Here is a 22456-nt window from a genome sequence, read left to right on the forward strand (position 1 = left end):
GAATAAAGAATACTCGGGACAAATATAAAATTAATAGCAAGATAGTAGGTTTAAACATATCAATATAATTAATCACATTAAATGTAAATAGTTTAATCACCTCGATTATAAAACAGATTGTTAAGTTGGATAAAGAAGAGAAGAATCAATTTTATGTTGCCTATAAGAAAGCCACTTTAAATATAAAAACAAATGGGTTAAAAGTAAAAGGATGGAAAAAGATATTCCATGCTAACACAAACAGAAAACAGAAGCGACTACATTACTACCAAATAAAGCAGGTATCAGAGCAAAGAATATATGTAAAGCTATGAACATAAGCTACAGAACAAACCTAAATAAATGTAAACAAATTCAAAACATAAAAATTTGTTCTCTGATCACAATGGAGTTAAATTAAAAATCAATACCAAAAAGGTATCTGGAATAAGACTCAAATATTTATAAATTAAATAAACATTTCTAAATAACTCACTGGTCAAATAAGAAATCAAAGGGGGGAATTCAAAAGTTTTTGAAACTCAATAAAAATGAAATGCACCTAAGACAACACTTAATGGCAAGTGTATAGCATCAAACATCTATATCAGAAAGTAAGAGTTCAATGAATGACTTCAATTTTTCAGTTTAAAAAAAGTAAATTAAACCCACAGTAAGCAAAAGAAATAATAAAAATATGAGAAATCAGTGAAATCTAAAGCAGGAAATAAGAGAAAATCAATGAAACTCCATAAAACTGATAAACCTCTAGCTACACTAATCAGGAAAGAAAGAGAAAAGATATTAATTATCAATGTCATAAATGTACTCTATTAACTGTACATTGAAAGGATAAAAATGAAAACATTATGCCAAAAAATTTGACAACTTAGATGAAATTAAAAAATTCTGAAAGGCACAAACTACCAAAAGCTCATTCATACATATAACCTAAGAGACATATGTTTATTAAAGAAATTAGATGTGTAATTAAAAACATTCCCAAAAATAAAAGTTCAGGCCCAGATGGCTTCAGTATTGAATTCTACAAACATTTAAGGAAAACAAAGAACTTCTACATGAAAACATAAGAAAAAACCTTGATGACTATAGGGTATGCACAGATTTCTTAAATATTAAACAAGCACAGTCTATAAAAGAAAAGTAATGAATAGGACTTGTTCAAAATTAAAAACTTTTGCACTTCAACATATACTATTAAGAAAAGGGAGGGGCTTCCCTGGTGGCGCAGTGGTTGAGAGTCCGCCTGCCGATGCAGGGGACACGGGTTCGTGCCCCAGTCCAGGAGGATCCCACATGCCGTGGAGCGGCTGGGCCCGTGAACCAGGGCCGCTGAGCCTGCGCGTCCGGAGCCCGTGCTCCACAACGGGAGAGGCCACAACAGTGAGAGGCCCACGTACCGCAAAAAAAAAAAAAAACAAGAAAGAAAAGAAAAGGGAAGCCACAGACTGGTAGAAAAAATTTGCAAAACATATATCTGACAGCTAGAATACTACAACTCAATAATAAAATACAACCCAAGTTTTTAAATGGGCAAACAATTTGGACAGAAACTTCACCAAAGAAGATATGTGGATGGCAGTAAGCACATGAAAGATATTCAACATCATGAATGATTAAGGTAATGCAAATTAAAATCACAATAAGACACCACTACCCACTCCTTAGAATGGCTTAAATTAAAAGTATTTACTTGCAAAGACTGTACACAAATGTTCATAGCATCTTTATTCACAGTAACCCCAAACCAGAAACAATATCCAGCAACAAGTGAATGGATAAACAAATTGTGGTGTATCCATATAATGGAATACTACTTAGCAATTAAAAGGAATGAAATATTATACCTGCAACTACTGAATCTCAAAATAGTTATGCTGAGTGAAAGAAGCCAGATTAAAAAAGAGTACAAACCATATTATTCCATTATACAACATTCTAGAAAATGCCAACTAATCTATAGTGACAGAAATCAGATCAGTGGTTGCCTTGATGGCGGGGGGAGTGGAGGATGGAAGAAAGGATTACAAAGGAACAACAGGGAACTTTTTGGGGTGATGAATATGTTAATTATCTTGCTTGTGATGATGGTTTCCCAGGTATATACATGTCAAAATTTATCAAATTGCATACTTTAAATATGTTCAGTTTATTGTATGTCAATTATACCTAAATTAAGCTGAAAATTTGATATAGAAAACAAATAGGTAAATGGTTATAGAGTGTTAAGACTAAAAGCATATAGCCCCAAAATATAAAAAGTGATTATTTCTAGTTGATGTGATGAGGGGTGACTTTTCTTGTTTGTGCTTTCTAAATTTTTTCTAAATACGTTCAGTGGACATGTTTCACTTTTGTAGCTGTCAACTATATCTCTTCACATACTCGGCAGTCAACAGATGCTTAAACTAAATCGCTTTCATTGATAAACTTGAAATATTATCAATTCTCAAAGGAGAAACACATGTAAATATCTTACAAAGCTAGGTAAAACTTTAGTATCCACCATCATTTTAGATCATTTATATATTATGTCTAAGCATATAATACTGGAGGTTGATGCATATTTGTAATATGGGTCTTATCTCCCTCATGAGTTACAAAAAAAGCAGAATGCCTCATATATTGTCTTACATATGACAGGTGTTCAAAATGTTTACTGAATTCATAAACGAATGTCTTATAGACAAAGCTGTCTTAGAACTACAACTACACAGTGCTTAGCACAGAATATGTTCTCAAAAATTTGTATCCAACTTTTAAGAAAACTTAAATCCCTCTGTTCAATACGAGTTTAACCTAAATCAAATACCAAGCAAGGACCACTTATTTCATACATAGCACAGCACCACACAAAATCATAGATGGTGACAAAGTACTTATGAAATTGAATCCAAAATTTCTGGAATCACGCTTCCAACACAAAAACACAGCTAAGAAATTACACTACAGTACTCAGATCCTGTGGCATTACACAGGATAAATAAAGTAAATGAGCTCCTTAAAGAAATGGCTGATTCCAGGTCTGAGGCAAGGAAATTAAATACATCTTCTTACACCAGAAAGTATAAGTACTTAGAGACTAATGAGGACATGTTAGAAGGGCAAGAGTTGGCTTGCAAAGATTCCCACTGGCAAAATATTCAAAAAGAATAATAATGGCAACGGATTATAACATATTCAACTTTTTTTTTAAATCCATGGGTCCAACTCTTTATAGAAAAATCCCACCTATTAATTACAAAGGGATGAAGGTACTTTTACTAAGTGATAAAACTTAGCATCACCAATAATGGAACAAACTAAAATCATGTCTCCTAATGTAACCCAATAGAAGCATACAAAAATCATCTATGTGGCACCCTCAGCCAGAAATGTTTAACTTGAATTATGACCAAACAACTAGACAAATACAGACAACAAGTCTGGACTTTTTAAAAAATGGTGACGTCAGGAAAGAACAACAAAAAGGCATGAAAAGCCTGTATTAGGTTAAAGAATATTAAAGAGACATAACAACTAAATGCAATGCCTGACCTTTGATTGGATTCTGGATTTTAAAACAAACACCTATAAAAATTATTACGATAATTTAAGAAATCTGAATTTGATTATATGATTTTCTGTTATTGATGTTTTATCTCTTAGTAAAAGTAATTTTATTTAAAATAAAAATAGAGTGAGAAAGCAAATGTGACAAAAAATTAACAGTGAGTCTATGTGAATGGTATATAGATGTCCACTGTATTATTCTTTCAACTTTCCTCTAAGTTTAAACTTTTTCAAAATAAAAAGTTAGGAAAAGCAAATAATACTTTCAATATAAACAGTTTGAAGAAATTCATAATACTGATATTTCTAACATTGCTTAAACTGACTTGAAGTCATCTTTTTTCTTGTAAAATAACAAAAATACAGATTTGCAGGCCTAGCCTTAGAAGTAAGTCTCTCTGTATTTGTAATGTCAGTACCCAGCACAGTACCTGATATATAAGTAGCAGGTGCTCAGTGAATATGTTTGTTGCTTATGGTCTTATGAGTTGATATGGTAGAAAACACAGTGAATTTAGAGTTAAGTTTCTGCTAAACCATTAGTAGCTGTCCGGTTTTAGACAGGTCACTTTCCCTCTTGACACCTCAAATACTTGATCTGTAAACTCTGAGAAATAATACCAACTTATATATACCCCAGATTATTACTAAAAAATTCAAATAATGTAAGTAAAACCACTTAAAAATACTATGCAACTTGTTTTATTATTTCTATCTCTAATTACACTCTCAATGTTTACCATATTAGTTTTTAAAAATTACTTCTAAAAGTCTTACTTTCATTTGAGGAATTTAGAGGAAAAAAATCCTGAGAAATTTATTTAGCAATATAATCGTTTAAGTATATCTCTCAGTAACTAGTTATTTCTCTTTTGACAAAAAAGTAGTGCTCAAAGTTGACTCACATAGCACAGGGTTTTTTTTGTTGTTTTGTTGGTTTTTTTTTTTTAACACTTTTGTAATAGTTTGTAATAAATTTAAGTAGATTAGAAGCTCAAAAGAAAAGGGCCTTCCTTCTTGACTCTGCCATTTACAAGAGCCACTGGACCTTAAACAGCTATATATTATATGTACACATATTATAATATGTATATAAAATATATATGAAAGATCAAATAAGTACAGACTGCCAAAATGTCATGAAACAAAGGGTTAATCTAGAAATTTAGAGGGATACCTTCTTTAAATTGGATGGATCAAAGAAATTAATTGTTTGTAATTATCACTCATTCCAAATCACTTACTTGGAAAGCTAGGGAAAGTGCTAGAAACCTCTATCAACTGAAACTGAATCACAAATAAAATGAGAACACCTCTGAAATTATAATACAGATCAATGGGAAAGTATGACTTAATTTTCAATTTGAGTTCTTCAAAGGCAAGGGACCATATCTGATTCATTTGTGTAACTTCAGTGCCCAGCATAATCTCTTACACCTGGTAGACATCTAATAAATACCGAACAAATAAAAGCAGCAAAAATGGAACTTTCCAAAACACAGAGGTTATATAAAATTCATTCATTCACATATCTACAGTTTATATCTACATTTGACAGATACAATAAGGGTGCACTTTTCAACACTAAAAGGATAGTTATAAACTGAAGATACGTTGAAAGGTATACATGGAAAAAAAAACACACACACTAAAAACAAAGCCCAGCAACTCAAAGATATTTCTCAATTTGGAGACAACCAGTTGTAACTGTATCTTACAACACATTAATTCTAAGTGCCTCACCATAGTGTGGTATCATTCTCGCTTCTGAACACCCTTAAAAACTATAAAAAGGAATGTTAAGCAGTTATATGACAGCAAGCAAAATGACCTAACACTGTTTTTGCTTTTTGTATGAGGATAGAGTAAAATCTTATCCAGTTCTAAAATTCTATGATTCCATGAAATGTTCAATGTAAACTTGTACTATTTTCAGGTATACAAACATATATTCATGTAGGGAAAAACTTTGCTTAAAGATTGGTTCTTAGCCATTATTATCTTGTAATAGTTTTAAATGGAATATAATCCATAAAAATGTTGAATCACTATGTTGTACACCTGAAACTAATATAATATTGTAAATAATACAAAACTTCAACACAAAAAAAAGATTGCCCTTTCATAATTTGTAAGGTATTACTCGCATAATAAATGTGCAAGTTATTATTTGCATAGTTGATCCGAATAAATTATCAGATTTTATTTAACTGAAAACTGTAGTCTAAGCTTCCTAAAGCTTAGACTGCAGTTTTCAGTAACTATGTACTTTATAACTCTTTCCATATATTACCCATACCATATTGTGTTAAAATATTTCCTTAATTTAAAATCATTTCAGTCCAATTACCCAAACAAACCTGATCTCCCATATTTAAGTACTCCAAAACAACTGTGTGTTCATATCATCGTAATAGGAATAAAGTTTGATGGCTCAGTAGACCCTAACACATTTTTTTTCAATTTCAGATATTAATAATGATAAGTAAATGACTGAGTGGTCCTAAGGTATTTGGGAGTGCACCTCATCAATAAAATTAAATACAATATACACCTGTAACTTATATACATCAACCATACTTCAACTTAAAAAAATAGCAAGGGTAAAAAACAAAAGACTTAAATACAACAAAACTTTGTTAGACCTACTTTGAAGTGTGGCTTGAATCTCATGCGCTTCACACACTGCACAAATCCACAAATTTCTCACCAACTGCTGCCTCTTCCCCACCCCCGGAATTCACTTCCTGTTCACCTCTCACCCTTAAGTATGCATGTCAGAAGTCAACAGCCTTAAAGCTACTGTTAACAACTAGAGTTTCTGTTACTCAATGCAGAGCTCAATCCTTCTACAATATAGTACACAGTTTAATAATTAAGATCATATTTTAGAACTAGCTAATATTCCAGAAATTCCCAGTCCAAACAGAACATTTTAATCTAGAAGATTTGACAGAAATGTCAAAAACGAGTCCACTATAACTGAAAAAAAGCAACTAAAAGGGAAATTCCTGCATAGAATTTCTATTTTGTGCTTTGGCTTTGACAGCAAAGAAATTTGAAACTTCTTATAAGCAATACCTTGCCAAATGCATAAAGATTTAAACAAATTCTGATAAACAGAGGGATGTTACTTTATAAAAATTTAAATTTTTCAATGAAACAATCTAAATATTACTCAGGTCGTTTTTTCTCTTCTTTTTGTCTAGGGCATAAGCGGAATGACAAGTTTTTAAATTATTCGTTATATGTTGATTTTTTGATGTGGAAAAGTTATGACTATGAAAAAACACAAAAAACAACCCCAAAACCCAAAAAACAAAAAAACTAGCAAAGAGCTTGGGATCCTCTGAATTCAATGAGTATGAGCAAAGTATAGCAAATTCCTTGCTTTAGGTTTACATTTAGTTTTAGAGAGGTTTTCCTCCTTTTTTTTTTTTATAACAATTTCACTTACAGGCAAAATCAGCTGTGCTTCTGATTAAGATAACTTTCAAATATCTTATGTGTTCCAGCAAATTCTTACTTAAGTGAGGGTGATTCCTGGAGGTGTAACAATAACCATTACAAATCTGAACATACAAGACCTCCCTATAAAAATCTAAGATTTCTTTTCATCTTTTCCTAACTGATCATTCTACCACCATCACCATCACCCTTGCGGGCGTGGGCGCGGCAGGGAGCCATATAATTAAAGATTTTGATGCTTAATAGAATACATTTCAACTATCTGGAAAATTTACCCATCTATGATAAATAATTCCCTGATGTTCCTGGATAGCAGAGAACTTGTCACATTTCCTTACCTTTCTTCCTTATTTGTAATTGCCACTCAGGAGCTAAACAGGCAATATGAATGATATATCTTACAAAGAAACCCAAAATTAACAACCATAGAATCTTAGAGTTGAAAAGAGCCTACCAACTTAGTCCATTTTCCATCCACTGCAGGAACTGCTTCTGTGACACATCTGAGCCATTCCATCTCCCTGCTTTCAGTGAAAGAGCTTTACTTCAAACTTCCTTATACTAATCTGCTTTTCTGTGACTTCCACTTAGTAGACCCAATTCTGACCTCTAAAGTCCTTCAAACATCTGAAGATAATTATCAGGTTTACTTTTAGGGCATTTGTTGTTATCATTTAAACACAATCTTATTTTAAAAATGTCAAAGCACTTTTGCAAGCAACAGCTATTTCACTTTACTTTTGTTCTTTGTTGTTTTGGGGTTGTTTTTCCCTCTGATAATGAACAAACTATCTGCCAGAAAACATGAGATGAATGGTCTTCTCCACTTAAAGATTCTAAAGCAAGTTTCTGCCTCATCAGTAAGGTAGATTTTTAAAGGGGTGGAGCGTGAGGTGAGAAGGGAGAAATCATTTAGTATATTATTGTTACACATTACACTGCATTAATAATACACTTCGAAGTAAGTGAAAGTAGTTAAGACCATACATAATGGAGTCAAATCTGATTTGAATCCAGTCTGCCCACTGGCTGTCCCTACATTGGCTGTGTGACTTGCGGTATATTACTTAACTTTTCTGTACCTCAGTTTCTTCCTGTGGAAACGGAGGAAATAACTGACTCCAAATAAAAGGACTGTTGTGAAAGATGTGTTAATAATGTATGTTAAGTATTTACAACAGTGGCACAAACATGGTGTTCTATCATAGTGCTAGTTATTCTAATTTTTGCTTACTACTCTGTACCTACTTTAAATTGAACTATTATGGTAATAAACACAACAAAAATATAAACATATGTTAATTACCTTGATTCAGATTTTTCCAGATCTCAATAATAACTTTACTGTTATAAGGTATTTAGCAACCTTACAATGGCAAACTTTTAGCCATTCAAAATCATTTTCAGAAAAATATTTTATGACATGAAAAATGTCTGCAACATATTAATTAGAAGGTTAAAAAAGCAATTTGCCAAACAGCATAAACTATGTGATCTCCATCTTGTTTCTTAAAAATGCAAAAATATGTAGGTGGAGGACAGGGAAGAGAAAGACAACAGGTCTCACTGAAAACTTATACAACAAAATGTCAACAGGGATATAGTGATATTACAAGTAACTCAGTTTTCATCTGTTCTCTATGTGGTCCAATTTTAAAATAATGATTATGTATTAAATTTTTCATCAGAAAAAAATCCAATATTTTATTATTTATTTATCTGGCCTCACCGAGTGGCTTGTGGGATCTCAGTTCCCTGACCAGGGACTGAACTCGTGCCCCCTGCAGTGAAAGCGAGGAGCCCTAACCAATGGACTGCCAGGGAATTCCCCAAAATCCAATATTTTAAAATGTGCCTTACATTGGCTGTTCTAACCTTTCCCTAAGTTTGTTTTTTTTAAACTCATAAATAATGTAAGTTTCCCTACCTTCAGGGGAAAAAAAATAAAAATTCAAGGTATTAAAGTAATAAATTCATCAGAATACAAAAGCCAACAAGGAATTATGTACAATTATATACATCATAAAATTCTATCTCCTGTGTTGATTGCTATTTTGGCTATCCCACATATCTTTCACTGCTGTAGAACTTTTACAGTAAATTTAATTTACAAACATTGAGAGATCGCACACTGCTCCATAGTGTTTCCACTTTACAAATAAGAAGACAAAAATGAAAGATTTTGTGTTACAAAATAGCAGTATGTCATAAAAGAGCAATGAAAAGCTGATAGTATGATTCTCTCAAAATTCCTTTGCTATAAAAGTTAGAGATGAAAATAAGCTACTATTTTCTCTATTATAGTTTGTGAGTATTTACATTTAGAAACAGTTCCTGTTGCTTCTCACCTTTTTTCTCTTCTCTTTTTTAAATGGTAAAATTCTAGAGTCAATTATATAAGAAATGTTCTCAGCAATATTCACTGTTTTTAATGACTGACACAGACTCTAAGACATTTGAAATTAATCCACAAACACCCTACCTCAGTTGGGGAATAATAAAAAGCAAGGCTTAGAAATATTCTTTACATATCCAATATTCTCAGTGAAGCTTTCTAAAATTCTAAATAGAGTGCCATCATGAGTTTTCAAACAGTATCTTGTTTTGGCTATAACAATATGTGTCCTTTTTAAAAATTTTGATAAACCAAAAATTATACCACTTTATTCTATACACATATTTAACAATGCTAATTTAGTCTGAAATGAAATTACTATGTTTAAGAGAGAGAGTTAAAAAGAAAAAAACCTAGGAAAAAAATTCTTTTCATAGAACCTGGGGAAAACTGTAATAGTGTAACATTTTGTCTACGTCGTAACCATAACTGTTCAGAAAATGCCAAAAATTACACAGATAAAAGAGTTATATGCTCTGACACAATTTGTCATAAATTATAAATATTAAATAATTTAAATTTCACATATTTAGGATATCTGACATAATTCTGTACATATAACACCTATATACAATCCATATTAATCATAATCAATCTCCTACCTTCTCTACCAATCCATCTCAATTCTTCACCCCGACAATGAAAAATGTCCAACTCTAAGTCTTAACACTAATAATAGGAAACTTGAGAACAGACTTTCAATAAGTCAGATAAGTATTCAAAGCCAGCTGCCCTTTATCAGTTTTTAAACATGTAACAAAAAGAATAAGAAGTTAGTAAAACAAAACAAACTCTGAAACAAAAAGGTGAGTAGATTTAAATAAAACCTTATGAATGTATCAGTGTAGATAAGATGATTTATTAAAGGCTGCTGCTGATGGGTCTGAAAAAAGTTTCTCTCAGATGGTATTAAGTACTGATATCTAAATATTAGTATTAGGTTTAGTACTAATATCTAGATATTAGTATTAGGGACTACTTTAGATATTTATAATTATCCTCCATTCATTCCAAATCTATAAAAGGGAACCTGTACTTCTTTTTAAAGCCAGTAGAACATGTTTAGGAAAACATGAACTAAAATAAAAATCCTCAGAAAAATACAATTAAGAAAAGAAGTTAATAAATTTCAGATTTTACAACTTCAATTATATGCTGGACAAATTAATTAGTCAAGGTAGACAGATATCTACATAAAAAGTAGATAGATGAGCCTAGGTTCAATCAGTAGAGGTTTTTGCCCAGGGTCCTTCTAACTAAGATGCTTGATCCTCTTCCCTTTCCAGCAGAGGGAGCAAAATCATATTATTATTATATTCAGGCCACAAAAAGAAGGGGAGGAGGAGAGTTTACAAGTCCCTTTTAAATATCTTAAATCTATCTAGACAATTCAAAAGCTGTACTGAAAATACCATGATTCCCAAAGGAAAAGAAAAAGATTTTATCTTTTTCAAACACTTCAAAAATGGTTCCTAAATACTTAGTTTCAAGAACCATGGTATACTTCATTGTCCACCAAATCTCACAAGTAAACAACGTACTGAAGCGTTTTATAAATCTTTAATTTAACAAACTTTCAGAAAAATGATAAAAATATTGCATTAAATACATTTAAAAAAATTTTTAAAGTAATACATTCACACGACAAAAGCTATAAAAAACAAAGGAAAATGTAATTGCACTACCCTAAAATAATCTATTTCCTTTCAGTATTTTTCATATGTATATTTTCATCCTGCTATGAAAAATTATAATTTTAATTTAATTATTTAATTAAATTAAAAAATTAAGTTTAATTATACTTATAAAAACATTTATTAAGTGCTTATTATATGCTAGGTATGGTTTTAAGCACTTTTACATGTTACAACTCTCTTCATCCTTATCAAAGCCCTTTTATTTTCCTTATTTAAAGATGAAGCAAATGAGATGCATACAAATTATTTAAATAGCTAAAAGTCACGCACCAAATAAGTAACATGAGCCAAGATTCTAACCCCGGTAGTCTGGAACCAAAGCCTGTACTCTTAACCACTTTACTGTGATCTTAATTTTGAATTATGCTTTTCCCCTATCACTAACATACATATTATCAAAGTCTTTTTAATGCCTATAATAGTCCATCTAATATGGATATGATAACAAACTGTGCTGTTTCCAATTTTCCCTTATAGATACAGCAAGATAAATACCTTTGGGTATATTACTTTTGCTATGTTTGGGTTATTGTAATAAAGTATTTGTATACTCAAACATGCCACCAAATTGCTTTCCAAAATATCTGAATCAATTACAAAGCTATGTAAAAGTTCCAATTTCTCCATAAATTTGCCAGTGCTAAGCATCAAAATTAAAAAATTTTTTCTGGGGAGGGGGAAGGGTAAGCTGTGACAAAGCGAGAGAGTGGCATGGACATATATACACTACCAAACGTAAAATAGATAGCTAGTGGGAAGCAGCCGTATAGCACAGGGAGATCAGCTCGGTGCTTTGTGACCACCTAGAGGGGTGGGATAGGGAGGGTGGGAGATGCAAGTGGAAGAGATATGGGAACATATGTATATGTATAACTGATTCACTTTGTTATAAAGCAGAAACTAGCACACCATTGTAAAGCAATTATACTCCAATAAAGATGGAAAAAAAAAGATTGCTCACAAAAAAATAAAGTCTATTAAACAAAAACAAAAAAAAATTTTTTCTAGTAGGTAGAAATGAAACCACACTGCAACTGAGTTATTACTAAAGTTGCATATATTCTGAACGTTATGTTTACTAATTCGACTTCCAATTTTTGTGAATTTCAGCTTTTATGTTTAATCCAATTATCAACTGAGATATTATCAGATTATATGAGTTTTTTATAGGAATATTAACTCTACACCCATTATATTTGCAATAAAATGTTCCCAATCTATTGTTTTCCTTTTAATTATGGTTAAGTTTTTGTTTTTGATAATAAATCTTTCTGTTAAAGGCAATCATAATTGAAAGTTACAAAAGACGTCTTAATACCTTATAATTCTCTAAATATAGAAGTCTATTGCTTTGAGCACATCAATGAATCACTTTCAAATATGAGACTACTGAAAATAGAAACCTATATCAAAATATACATTCACCCGACAGAATGACTGAGTTTGAGAAATTCTGAATATGTCTCATATGAAATTAACTCAATGAGTAAAAACTCACCCCACCCGAAACCACCAAAATTAGAGCTACATACCTGTCGCTGTAAACATAGGCGATTTCTGTCATGTAAATGCTGATGATTAGAAAGTGATGAATGCCAACTCCGAGCCTGAGTATGCAACTGAGTTTGAGCCATATCAGAAGGCCGTGTTACAAGATGCGAAGTAAATTGCTGATCAAGGTCATGATCTAAAACATGACTTGAATTATCTTGTCCAAATGCTGACTCATCAAATTGGGGAAGGAGACCCTCCTGAAGGAGGTCTTCTGGGTCAAGTCCTGTGAACGGCTCAGTTTGAGATTCCACTTGATGAAGTAAATTCTCTTCTAGAGATGAAAAGCCATTAGTTTCTACATGATCACTGAAATGGCCCATTTGAGTTCCTGAGTCAACAGGATCTGGGAAGTTCATGTGAACAGGAGATAATTTTGAATTGCTGTAATTACCCTGAGGATGTGATGAATGCAACATTTGGAAGTTACTTGAATGCAGCGATGTATTGGGATTTAGCATATGCTGAGTCGATTCTTGCTTGATTCCCCTATGAGGTGAAAAGGAATTACTCCCAGTAAAATCAGATAAAGTCTGATTTGTATGATTAGGTGCAAGAACTGCAGAGGACTGAAGAAGACTATTTGGTGACACATGATTACTGGAAAAGGAATATTGTGAAGAAAACTGCTGTGAATTACTGACAGAACAAGAAGTCATATTTGGAGAAGGTCCATTAAAATTTCCTTCTTGATGATTGCTACACTTCAGGAAGTGTACTGAAGGATTTGACGTTTGAGAAAATTGCTGTATCGAAAGGGACTGTTGTGAAGTAGATGCATTATTAATTTGTGGTGGATGGTTAACACTGACTCTGTGTGGACCAGAAACATTAACATCCATAAAATTTTTAGACTGGCTAAGAGAATTTTGCCCTGGGTTAAGATTATTTCGGTTTTGCTGTGAGCGTAGCGAAGTGCACTGTGTTTGTTGTTCATTGGCCTGAAATAAGGCAAAGTCATGGTGTGCCACAAAGCTTTTAGTTTGATGCATAGAGTGAGAATGTCCTTGTTGGTGAAAAGGAGACCCATTTTGACTTGAAATGCTAGTAGCTGTCTGATGGCCCCACATTGGACTGCCATCTGCTACATCTGGAAACAAACCATTGGGCTGGTTCTGTGGGTGGATTGGAGAACAGTTAAACTGAGAGTGTGGAGATAACACATGTTCAGCTGGGCTACCAAAAGACTGATTAACTTGGTGAAATTTCATTGAATCAAACTGATTTAACTGTTCATAATCAGTCATCTTCTGATGTGTTGGAGTACCTTGAACATGGTTCAGTGAGTCTATGTGCAAAGGTTCAAATTCTGCACCCAAGTTCAATTCATCAACTAGTGAAACAGGTCCTGGTTGTACAAATGCATCATCTGACAAACCTTCTAAGGTCTCACCAAACAGATTGGCATCATCAAAAAAGTCCATCATTGGATCTGTCATCTTGAAAAATTCAATAACAAACTGGGCTGTTCACTCCAAATGGAGTATATTCAGCTTCTCTGTAGTAGATATTATTGGATCATTTCCAAAGGTCATCAACTAATCCGAAACAGGTCAATGTTCATTATTGCTCTAGATAACGACATGTCAGGAAGTGTCAGAATCCTAGGAAATAAGAACAAAAAGTTTGATAATGAATATTCATTGAAGTTTTACAAAGTTTACATATGATTTAAAAAACATAAAATCTCAGTGTACAGTATGTTTTGGTAGAGTAATTCATTGCAAATAGCTCATTAATATTCCCTACAAGGAATCGACATATATACACTACCGAATGTAGAATAGTTGGCTGGTGGGAAACAGCAGCAGAGCACAGGGAGATCGGCTCCGTGCTTTATGATGGCCTAGAGGGCTGGGACAGGGAGGATGGGAGGGAGGCTCAAGAGGGAGGAGATGTGGGGACACGTGTATGCATATGGCTGATTCGCTTTGTTGTGCAACATAAACTAACACAGTGTTGTAAAGCAATTATACTCCAATAAAGATCTATTAATATATATATATATATATTCCCTACAAGGAAAAAATTGCTGGTACGGGGACATGACTATATGCATTTAAAAGTAATGATGTATATTACTTATTTTGAAGTTCACATGTTATAATGACAGAATGTAAAGTAAACTTGAGAATGGAATGTCAGACTCTCTCCCATACCATGAAATGGCCATCACTCCCCAGCAGCTCTAGCATGTATAAAATATATATGTATTAACATTTTAATGTTATGTCTTGCTAAGACAACTGACATCAGAATCCTCTTAGATTAGCAAGTATGTTGTGATCTTTTGCTCTAGACCTCATGAGCAGATAAAGCTACTGTTTCATATGGTATACGTGGAACTACATCACGAAGAGCAACTGTATGAGGTCATGATAAGCTGGCCCTAAATGAGATAAAAGTTAGCCATCTGGTCAGCTGACAGACAACACAGACGTGTGCTATGTTGGGGATGTTGCAATATATTGCCTCCATGGTCCTCTTGTTCATCTACCATGATAGATCAGCCTACTGACAGCCAACTGATTTAGACATCTGTGTAGCAAAACCAAGCACTTTTCTGTTAACAGTTATATTCGTTACTCTATCCCTAAGAGGCCCACCAGTCAATCATTTGGAATAACCCGTTGCTTATTATAGCTACTAAACTGTGCAAATAAAGTGTATTGATAATCAAGCTGAGGCAAAAACAAACAGTAGCTTAAGCTAAGCAATAAATTAATCTTATGATAATATCAAGAGAAAAAATGATAACATTTATACACACACACACACCTCACATATACATACATACAATTTATGTGTGGAAAGGATCTAATAGGTTACTTGCTAATATGAAATGGCTGGCTAATTTTGTTCCAGGCTGGACTCATTCCAAACATTTTCAACAAAGGCAATTTAGGGTTCTGCCCCCAATGTCTTACACAGAGAACCACAAATGGAGATTCTTGCTTCTCTACATATTAGTTTATTCAAAAATTAGCAAAGGTCTAAGAAACTTTTCCAGAATTTCTATTTTGGGAGGTCCGTTTTAGAAAATATAAATACCCTAAATAAAATGTCTGTTCACTATTTAAATGAAGAAATACTTCTCAAAAATTCTGAGAAGGAAAAACTACCAAAATCTATATTAATTTTACCTAGAAATGGACTTATCAAGCACAATGGTATACAAATGCTTTAACAAACATATAATTTTAAAAAAGGTAAAATGCAGAAAAAAAGAAGAAATTATTTTTCCAGATTTTATAATTGTGAGACCAAGCAGATAGAGTACTATATGTTCTGAACTGAACATAGCATTAGCCAAAAACGAACAAACAAAAAAGTAGGTTAAGTCACTTCTCTGGAACATACCTTATATTTAGCTATAGACTCTAGACAAGGGAACATCTATGTATACCTAACCCAATAGTCAGAAAAGCAACGTCCTATATATTTTTTAATGGATGCATGATTATTTACCAAGAGGAAAAAAGAAGATGGAGGTTACAATGGAGGTTACCAAATCCAGTATGCTATCAAAGTACATTATTAGCTGATGTAACATGAAGAAATAAACTATGACACTATACCACTTTGAATTTTTATTTTATAATCTGTGAAATAACTTTTAAGAACATTTTTAGACTTAGACTTATTCCCAACGATGAGAATTTCCTCTCCCATGAAGTACTCTTTTTGGTCCATAAATACCTGATTGTTGCTCTGTGAGAAAATGTAGAATTGCTGTCACTTCTTCAACAACATATATTTGCTCCACTAATATTAAATTTATGCTCTGCTACTCTGTCTCTGTGCCTCTCTGCATAATCAACAACTTTTTTTAAAGCTGAATAATAGTGTATCTTTTTAGAGACATTTAAAGTAATTAAACATGTATAGTACCAATGTACATAGCCCAGCTGAAGTGATGGCAATATAAAATCTATGACTAAGTTTTTGTACACACAGGCAATGACAACTACTCCCTGACAGCCACCGGGCAGACAGTGACTGAGACACATCCTAATATCAGAGATATTAAAAGTAGAAAAAATATGCATCTTAGAATTGATTAATTTCCTGAATATTCAGAATGTATTACTTCAAGAGTTCAGAACCCAGTACTACAAAAAACTACTGCCCAACAGAATGCTGAAGGTAAATTATCTGAAGAATATGACTTTAGTTCATATATTCTTAATTAATGTGATAACAGTGAACATAAAATATAAAACATTCTGAATTTATACTGTGTACTACAGGCTTGTACATTTGTTTTATTCTTAAGAAATAGTTAAATGTTTTTTAGAACACTGTTCTGGAAATAAGTTCATGATGTATCAGAGCAGTAATATTCCATTTAGGAAAGAAATGGTAGTCTTTGAATTTTTGTACATTATGGTAGATTATGCTAAAACAAAGTATTTTCTACATTTATGTAACCCAAAGCCTACCGAAAATATGGGGAGAAGTAAAAAGTTTAATTAAGAAAACAATTTTGCTATCTACGTTTCCAACAAACATTTATTGATAAACAACTTCTAGGCACTAGGATGATGAATAATAACTGACCTCTGAAGGGGGATACAGACAAGTAAATAGACCATTACCGATATAATACAGTACAATATTTGTGCTTTTATAAAAGTACAAACAGAAGAGGAACATCTACTGAGGGAAATGAATATAGACACCTTACTATACTAAGAAGATATACATTTCATATGCAACAAGATACATGTAAGTCATCAACCTTAGTTATAAAAATAGAAACTAAAGGTGAACTATGAAAACATGCCCATAAAATCTAAAAAAAATGGTCATCTTTTCTGATTTGAACAGTTTATTCTACAATTGATTAATTTCTTAATTGATTAATCAATTAAGCTCCTCTTAAGAGCTATCATCTTATTTCATTCTAGTAAATGTACTATTTTCCAACTTTATAAAAACATCAGTCCGATTTTAACTATTTAATTAAGCAAATATTTATGGACTGTCCATTACATCCAAAACAGCTTTGTAGAAACTACAAAAGCCCCTGCCCTCAGGAAGTTCAGAATCTAAATGGGGGAGATAAGGAGTAATGGCACAAGAAAAGCATGTCATATACTGAATAAAATATGATAAACGTGGCCTGAGAGGCACAAGTTTATCTATAAGGTGATTTATAAAGAGAAGAGAGCATACTTGGCAAGTTATTCAGGAAGAGCTTCTTAGAACAATTAGCATTTGAAGGGGTCTTAGAAAAGGGATTGGAAGGAAAGGCCAGGCAGAGAATTCAGGAATAAAGAAATGGCAGGCAGGAAGGAAGTATATTTAGGAAATAGTATGACCACTGCAGAGTATATAAAAGGAGAAAAGTGGAAAATAAAGGTGGAAATACAAGTTGGAGCAATGCTGTAGTGGGCCTTATCAATTAAGTACATTAAATTAAGACATTTGGGGGACAGAATTCTTCTAAAGTTAAAACAAGTATTTAGAATCAAAAACAAATTACTTATCTATCTTCATTTCTACAGTCATCCGATGCCAAACATGATGATGATCATATAAAATGGATTCAAATATCAATAGGACAGAATCCCTGCCTTCAAAAAATTCATAATCTAGAGGGGAAGAAAACACATAAACAAATAATATGATATAAGTCTTAGCAGAGATGTAAACAAATCACTATATTGTGGTAGTACAGATCAGATAGCAGTTAATTATGTCCGGAAAAGATCAGGAAAGGCATAGAGAAGAGGTGATATTTGAACTGAGTCATATGAGTAAAAATAAGACCTCTAAATATGTGTTCTATAACAGAATATATATATATATAAACTTACTTCAATGGTAAATTTACTTTCCTTAGTGTCTAGTAGTTGCGTTTTCTCCAAGACATTTCTATATTCTCTAAGTCTCTCAATAATTTTGAGACTAAATGAATTAGGCTTCCCAGTAATTTCCACACATTAATAGCTTTTCCAACTTAATACAACCATTGATCCCTACCAAATTATTCAGTCCTCTATTATAGTCATGTCTGCAACATTTCTATACAGTATTAAATTTCTGCTACATTAATTTTTACTTTATGAGCTACTTATAGCTATTTCATATTTGTACCTGGAGAAAATTCAGTTTAGGATTCATCTCCTATAGAATGACTCTGCCTACTCAAGCCTATCTAGTAATCTGTGCATATTATAAATTACAAATAATATTGCATTGTGATAATATATTACCTTTTCTCTCCAGCAGACTCTACACCCTTGGAAAAAAGGAACACCTTTATAATCTTTGTATCCTTAGTATGTTGCCTAGCATAGTAGGCATGCAATACATTTTTGCTAAATCAGTGAATGACTACACAGGAATTAGAAAGAACATGATACTTTAAACAAACACTAGACCTGAGTCCTGGCTCTACTACCTTCTAGCTGTATGACCTTGAGAAGATCACATACTTTTTGTTTTCATCTGTAAAAAAAAAAACCCAAAGAACAAAAGTAACTATACAAAATATTAACTACAATCCTGTCTGCTCCAAAGATGAAAGGTAAAATACTCTACCAGTAAGCTGTAACCTCTATTAGGGTGGAGAACAGGTCTTCTACAATCCCCTCACTCTCTTGCATTGTACCTAAAACTGGCAAGAGCACAGAGGGAACACTAAAGAAATGCCCAGAGGTGAGCCAGGACAAGGCATTTTGGGAACTACTCAATATCATAATGTGGCCAGAGCATGCTATTAGCCCAATAGAGAGATGTCGAGAGGCAAGCAGAAGTCAGATATCCAGGTCTTTTATTAGCCATGTTAAGAAATCTGGACTTTATCCTAGAGGCAATAGGGAACTATTTCACCGATTAAAATTTCTTCTCTGGCTTAACACTTGACTAACATTTTTACTGTGGCTACTAACATTTGAAGTTATTGTTAGATAGCAAATATCACCTCTTCCAATGACAGTGACCAAAACACTTAAAGTTGGACCCAGAAACATTTTTTTAAAATATTAAATGATAATGACAGGGATATCAGTCATTTTAAAGAATATCCTGGGAATTCCTCTCTATTTGCTAGATGGGGTGCTGCCCAATTCATGAATCATTTAATAAAACCAATTAGATCTTTAAAATTAAAAAGAAAAGAATATTCTTACTTGGCAAAATAAAAAGCTGGCAAACTTGAGTTTGCCATTTCTTTGTTTAAAAAAAAAATGTTCTGTATACTTCTAGAAACAACTCTTGTTAAGGCATTCAAACTAGGCTTGAATACCTATTAGAAAGTTCTTCTTTACATCAAGTCAGATTTCCTCCTTCCTTTCTAGGCATTTACTTTGAGATTGTTTAAAATAAATCTAATTGTGACAAACCTTCAAATTCCTGAAGATTTATGTCTCCCTTAAAGCTTCTCTTTTCAAAGCTATAGGCAAAATATTCCCCATTTACTGAAATGGGAAAAATTTTATCTAAAACGGTTAAAATAAAAGGTTTAATGTTAAAGGGATAAACCTTCACCTATTGGTCCCATATTACTAATTTCCCTAGGGTTCCTATAGTGCATCTAAGTACATGACAGGTAGATAGTACAGAATTTACTAGCTTAATACTAGTAAAATTATGTGACAGTATACTAGTAACCAGGTGAAACCACCCTGAAATAGTACTAATTAAGTTGCCAATAGTGTACTACAGAATTTCTATCATCAGCTTGTCTGATTCAGCTTAAATAAAGGTGATTTTAAGTTGGAAGGCAGACTTAATTACCATAGTTAACAGAACCAACATACAAAAGAATCTCAAGAGAATGGAGCAATGGATCAAATCTAATAACTTTTAACTACGGGGTTCTGTTTTCAGTACAGATAACCAATTCTACAAGTACATTCAGGTTGCAAATTCTACAGAGGCCAGGCCAGTAACATAAATGAGTGAAGCTGGCCAGAAGAGAACTATGGCTGACTATAAGTACAAAGGTGCAGCCCCTAGTCAGCTTCAGTTAATTGTTTCTAAGTTTTAAAGAGGAGCTGGAAATTCCCTGGTTTTTAATGTTGATAACTACTTCATATTCTTTATATAAAATGCTCTTAGATAGAAAACTATGTCCATATTATAAATGAACTCTCAGTATACTATTATAAATATATGAACTCTCCATACACTAATGTCTGAAATTAATGTGGCCTCAGTAAAAATTCCAACAGTTTTTTTCACAGTCAGACACGGTGTTTCTACATAGACAAAAAGCAAAGCCAGGAAAAGATCTGAAAAAGAAGGACAACCAGGAAGAACTAATCCTACTAAATATTAAAGCATTATAAAATTTCATTTATCAAAACATGGTGGTATTGACATATGAGAAGCCAAACAGATAAAATAGAAAGTAACTTAGTATCTCAAATTGGGGGGGAAATGAACTATAAAATAAACAAGACAGTTGGATGGCCACCTGAAAAAAAGAGTTAGATCCATACCTTGTTCTCAAACCAAGATAAATTACAAATGGATCAAAGATATAAATGTCAGAAATGAAAAACCATGAAAATACTAGAAGAAAACATGGACAGGGTCATCTTATTTTCTATTTATCGAACAAAATCTACATGTCATTAAAGAATCACTAATTAGATTACACAAATAACTTTATGAAAAGATTCATAAATTAGGGAATTCCCTGGTGGTCAAGTGGCTTTCACTGCCAAAGGTGCAGGTTCAATCCCTGGTCAGGAAACTAACATCCAGCAAGCTGTGGCCAAAAAAAAAAAAAATTTCATAAACTAGATTACAAAAGAAAAGTAGCAAACTGAGAAATACTGCAACTCATTTACTGATGAAGTGCTCTTTTTTTTTAAAAGGCCTTGCGGTGTGGGTTGCAGGATCTTCCCCAGCCAGGTTTGGAAGCGCAGTGTCCTAACCACTGGACAGCCAGGGAATTCCCTGACATGCTCATTTTTAAATATATCAAGATTTCCTACAAAATACTAATAGCCTAATAAAAAAATGGGCAAAGGATACCAACAGTCAGTTCATATTCTCATTCAAACTAAGAGAATGTCAATTAGAACCACACTGATATACCATCTTTCACCTATCAGACTCACAACAATTCCAAAGTCTAATAACACATACTAGTGAAGTTGTTGGAAAAAAATACTCTCATATGACCGCTGAGAAGTCTAAAATGGTGAAATATCTAAGGAGAGAAATTTGCCAATATCCATAAATATTTCAAGTGCACATACCCTTTGACTGAACAAATTCCCTTCTAACAATTTATTCCATAAATATGTTCATGTATGACTGAAATGGCAGATACAGCTATATATTGCAGCATTATTTGCTCCAGCAAAAGACTGAATATAGCCTAGATGTCCATCAACTGGATGCCGGTTAAACAAAATGTTATATTCATTTATGCTGGTCACACCAAATCTGGGTATAATATTCACACCTGAGTGTTTAATTTAAAGAAGAATACAGACAAAATGGGACATACTCAGAGGACAGCAAGCAGATTGGTGAAGTTACTTGAAACCATGCTTCTTAAAGTTTCTCTCCTCAGTCTAGATATCCTCCCTGGGTAAGCTCATCCTCTATCATCTACCTGCTGACAAATTTAAAATTTTTATGTCTACTACTATCTTTCCAGCTGCCTCCTGGACTTCCCCATAAGTATAAACTCAACAGGTCCCAAACCAATCTTTCTTCTAAAATCTTTCTCCTACATTCTTTATTTGGCTAATGGCAGTGTATAAATAAAATCGACCTTTCTGCCCAAAGTTATTTCCCCACTGTAATCTATCGTTCACATTGT

At 32.9% G+C, this 22456-nt stretch overlaps 1 protein-coding gene across 1 annotated transcript in view; it reads right to left on the reverse strand.

Moving 5' to 3' along the window:
• Positions 1-22456, reverse strand: part of CHD9 (chromodomain helicase DNA binding protein 9) — a 218186-nt gene that overhangs the window by 145899 nt on the left and 49831 nt on the right. Inside the window, 1 exon segment of the mRNA XM_007459467.1 lies at positions 12645-14267. Coding sequence (XP_007459529.1) covers positions 12645-14102 — 1458 coding nt within the window. The 5' untranslated portion in view covers positions 14103-14267.

Source organism: Lipotes vexillifer, unplaced genomic scaffold, assembly GCF_000442215.2.
Source record: "Lipotes vexillifer unplaced genomic scaffold, Lipotes_vexillifer_v1.1 scaffold342, whole genome shotgun sequence".
Lineage (NCBI taxonomy): Eukaryota > Metazoa > Chordata > Mammalia > Artiodactyla > Lipotidae > Lipotes > Lipotes vexillifer.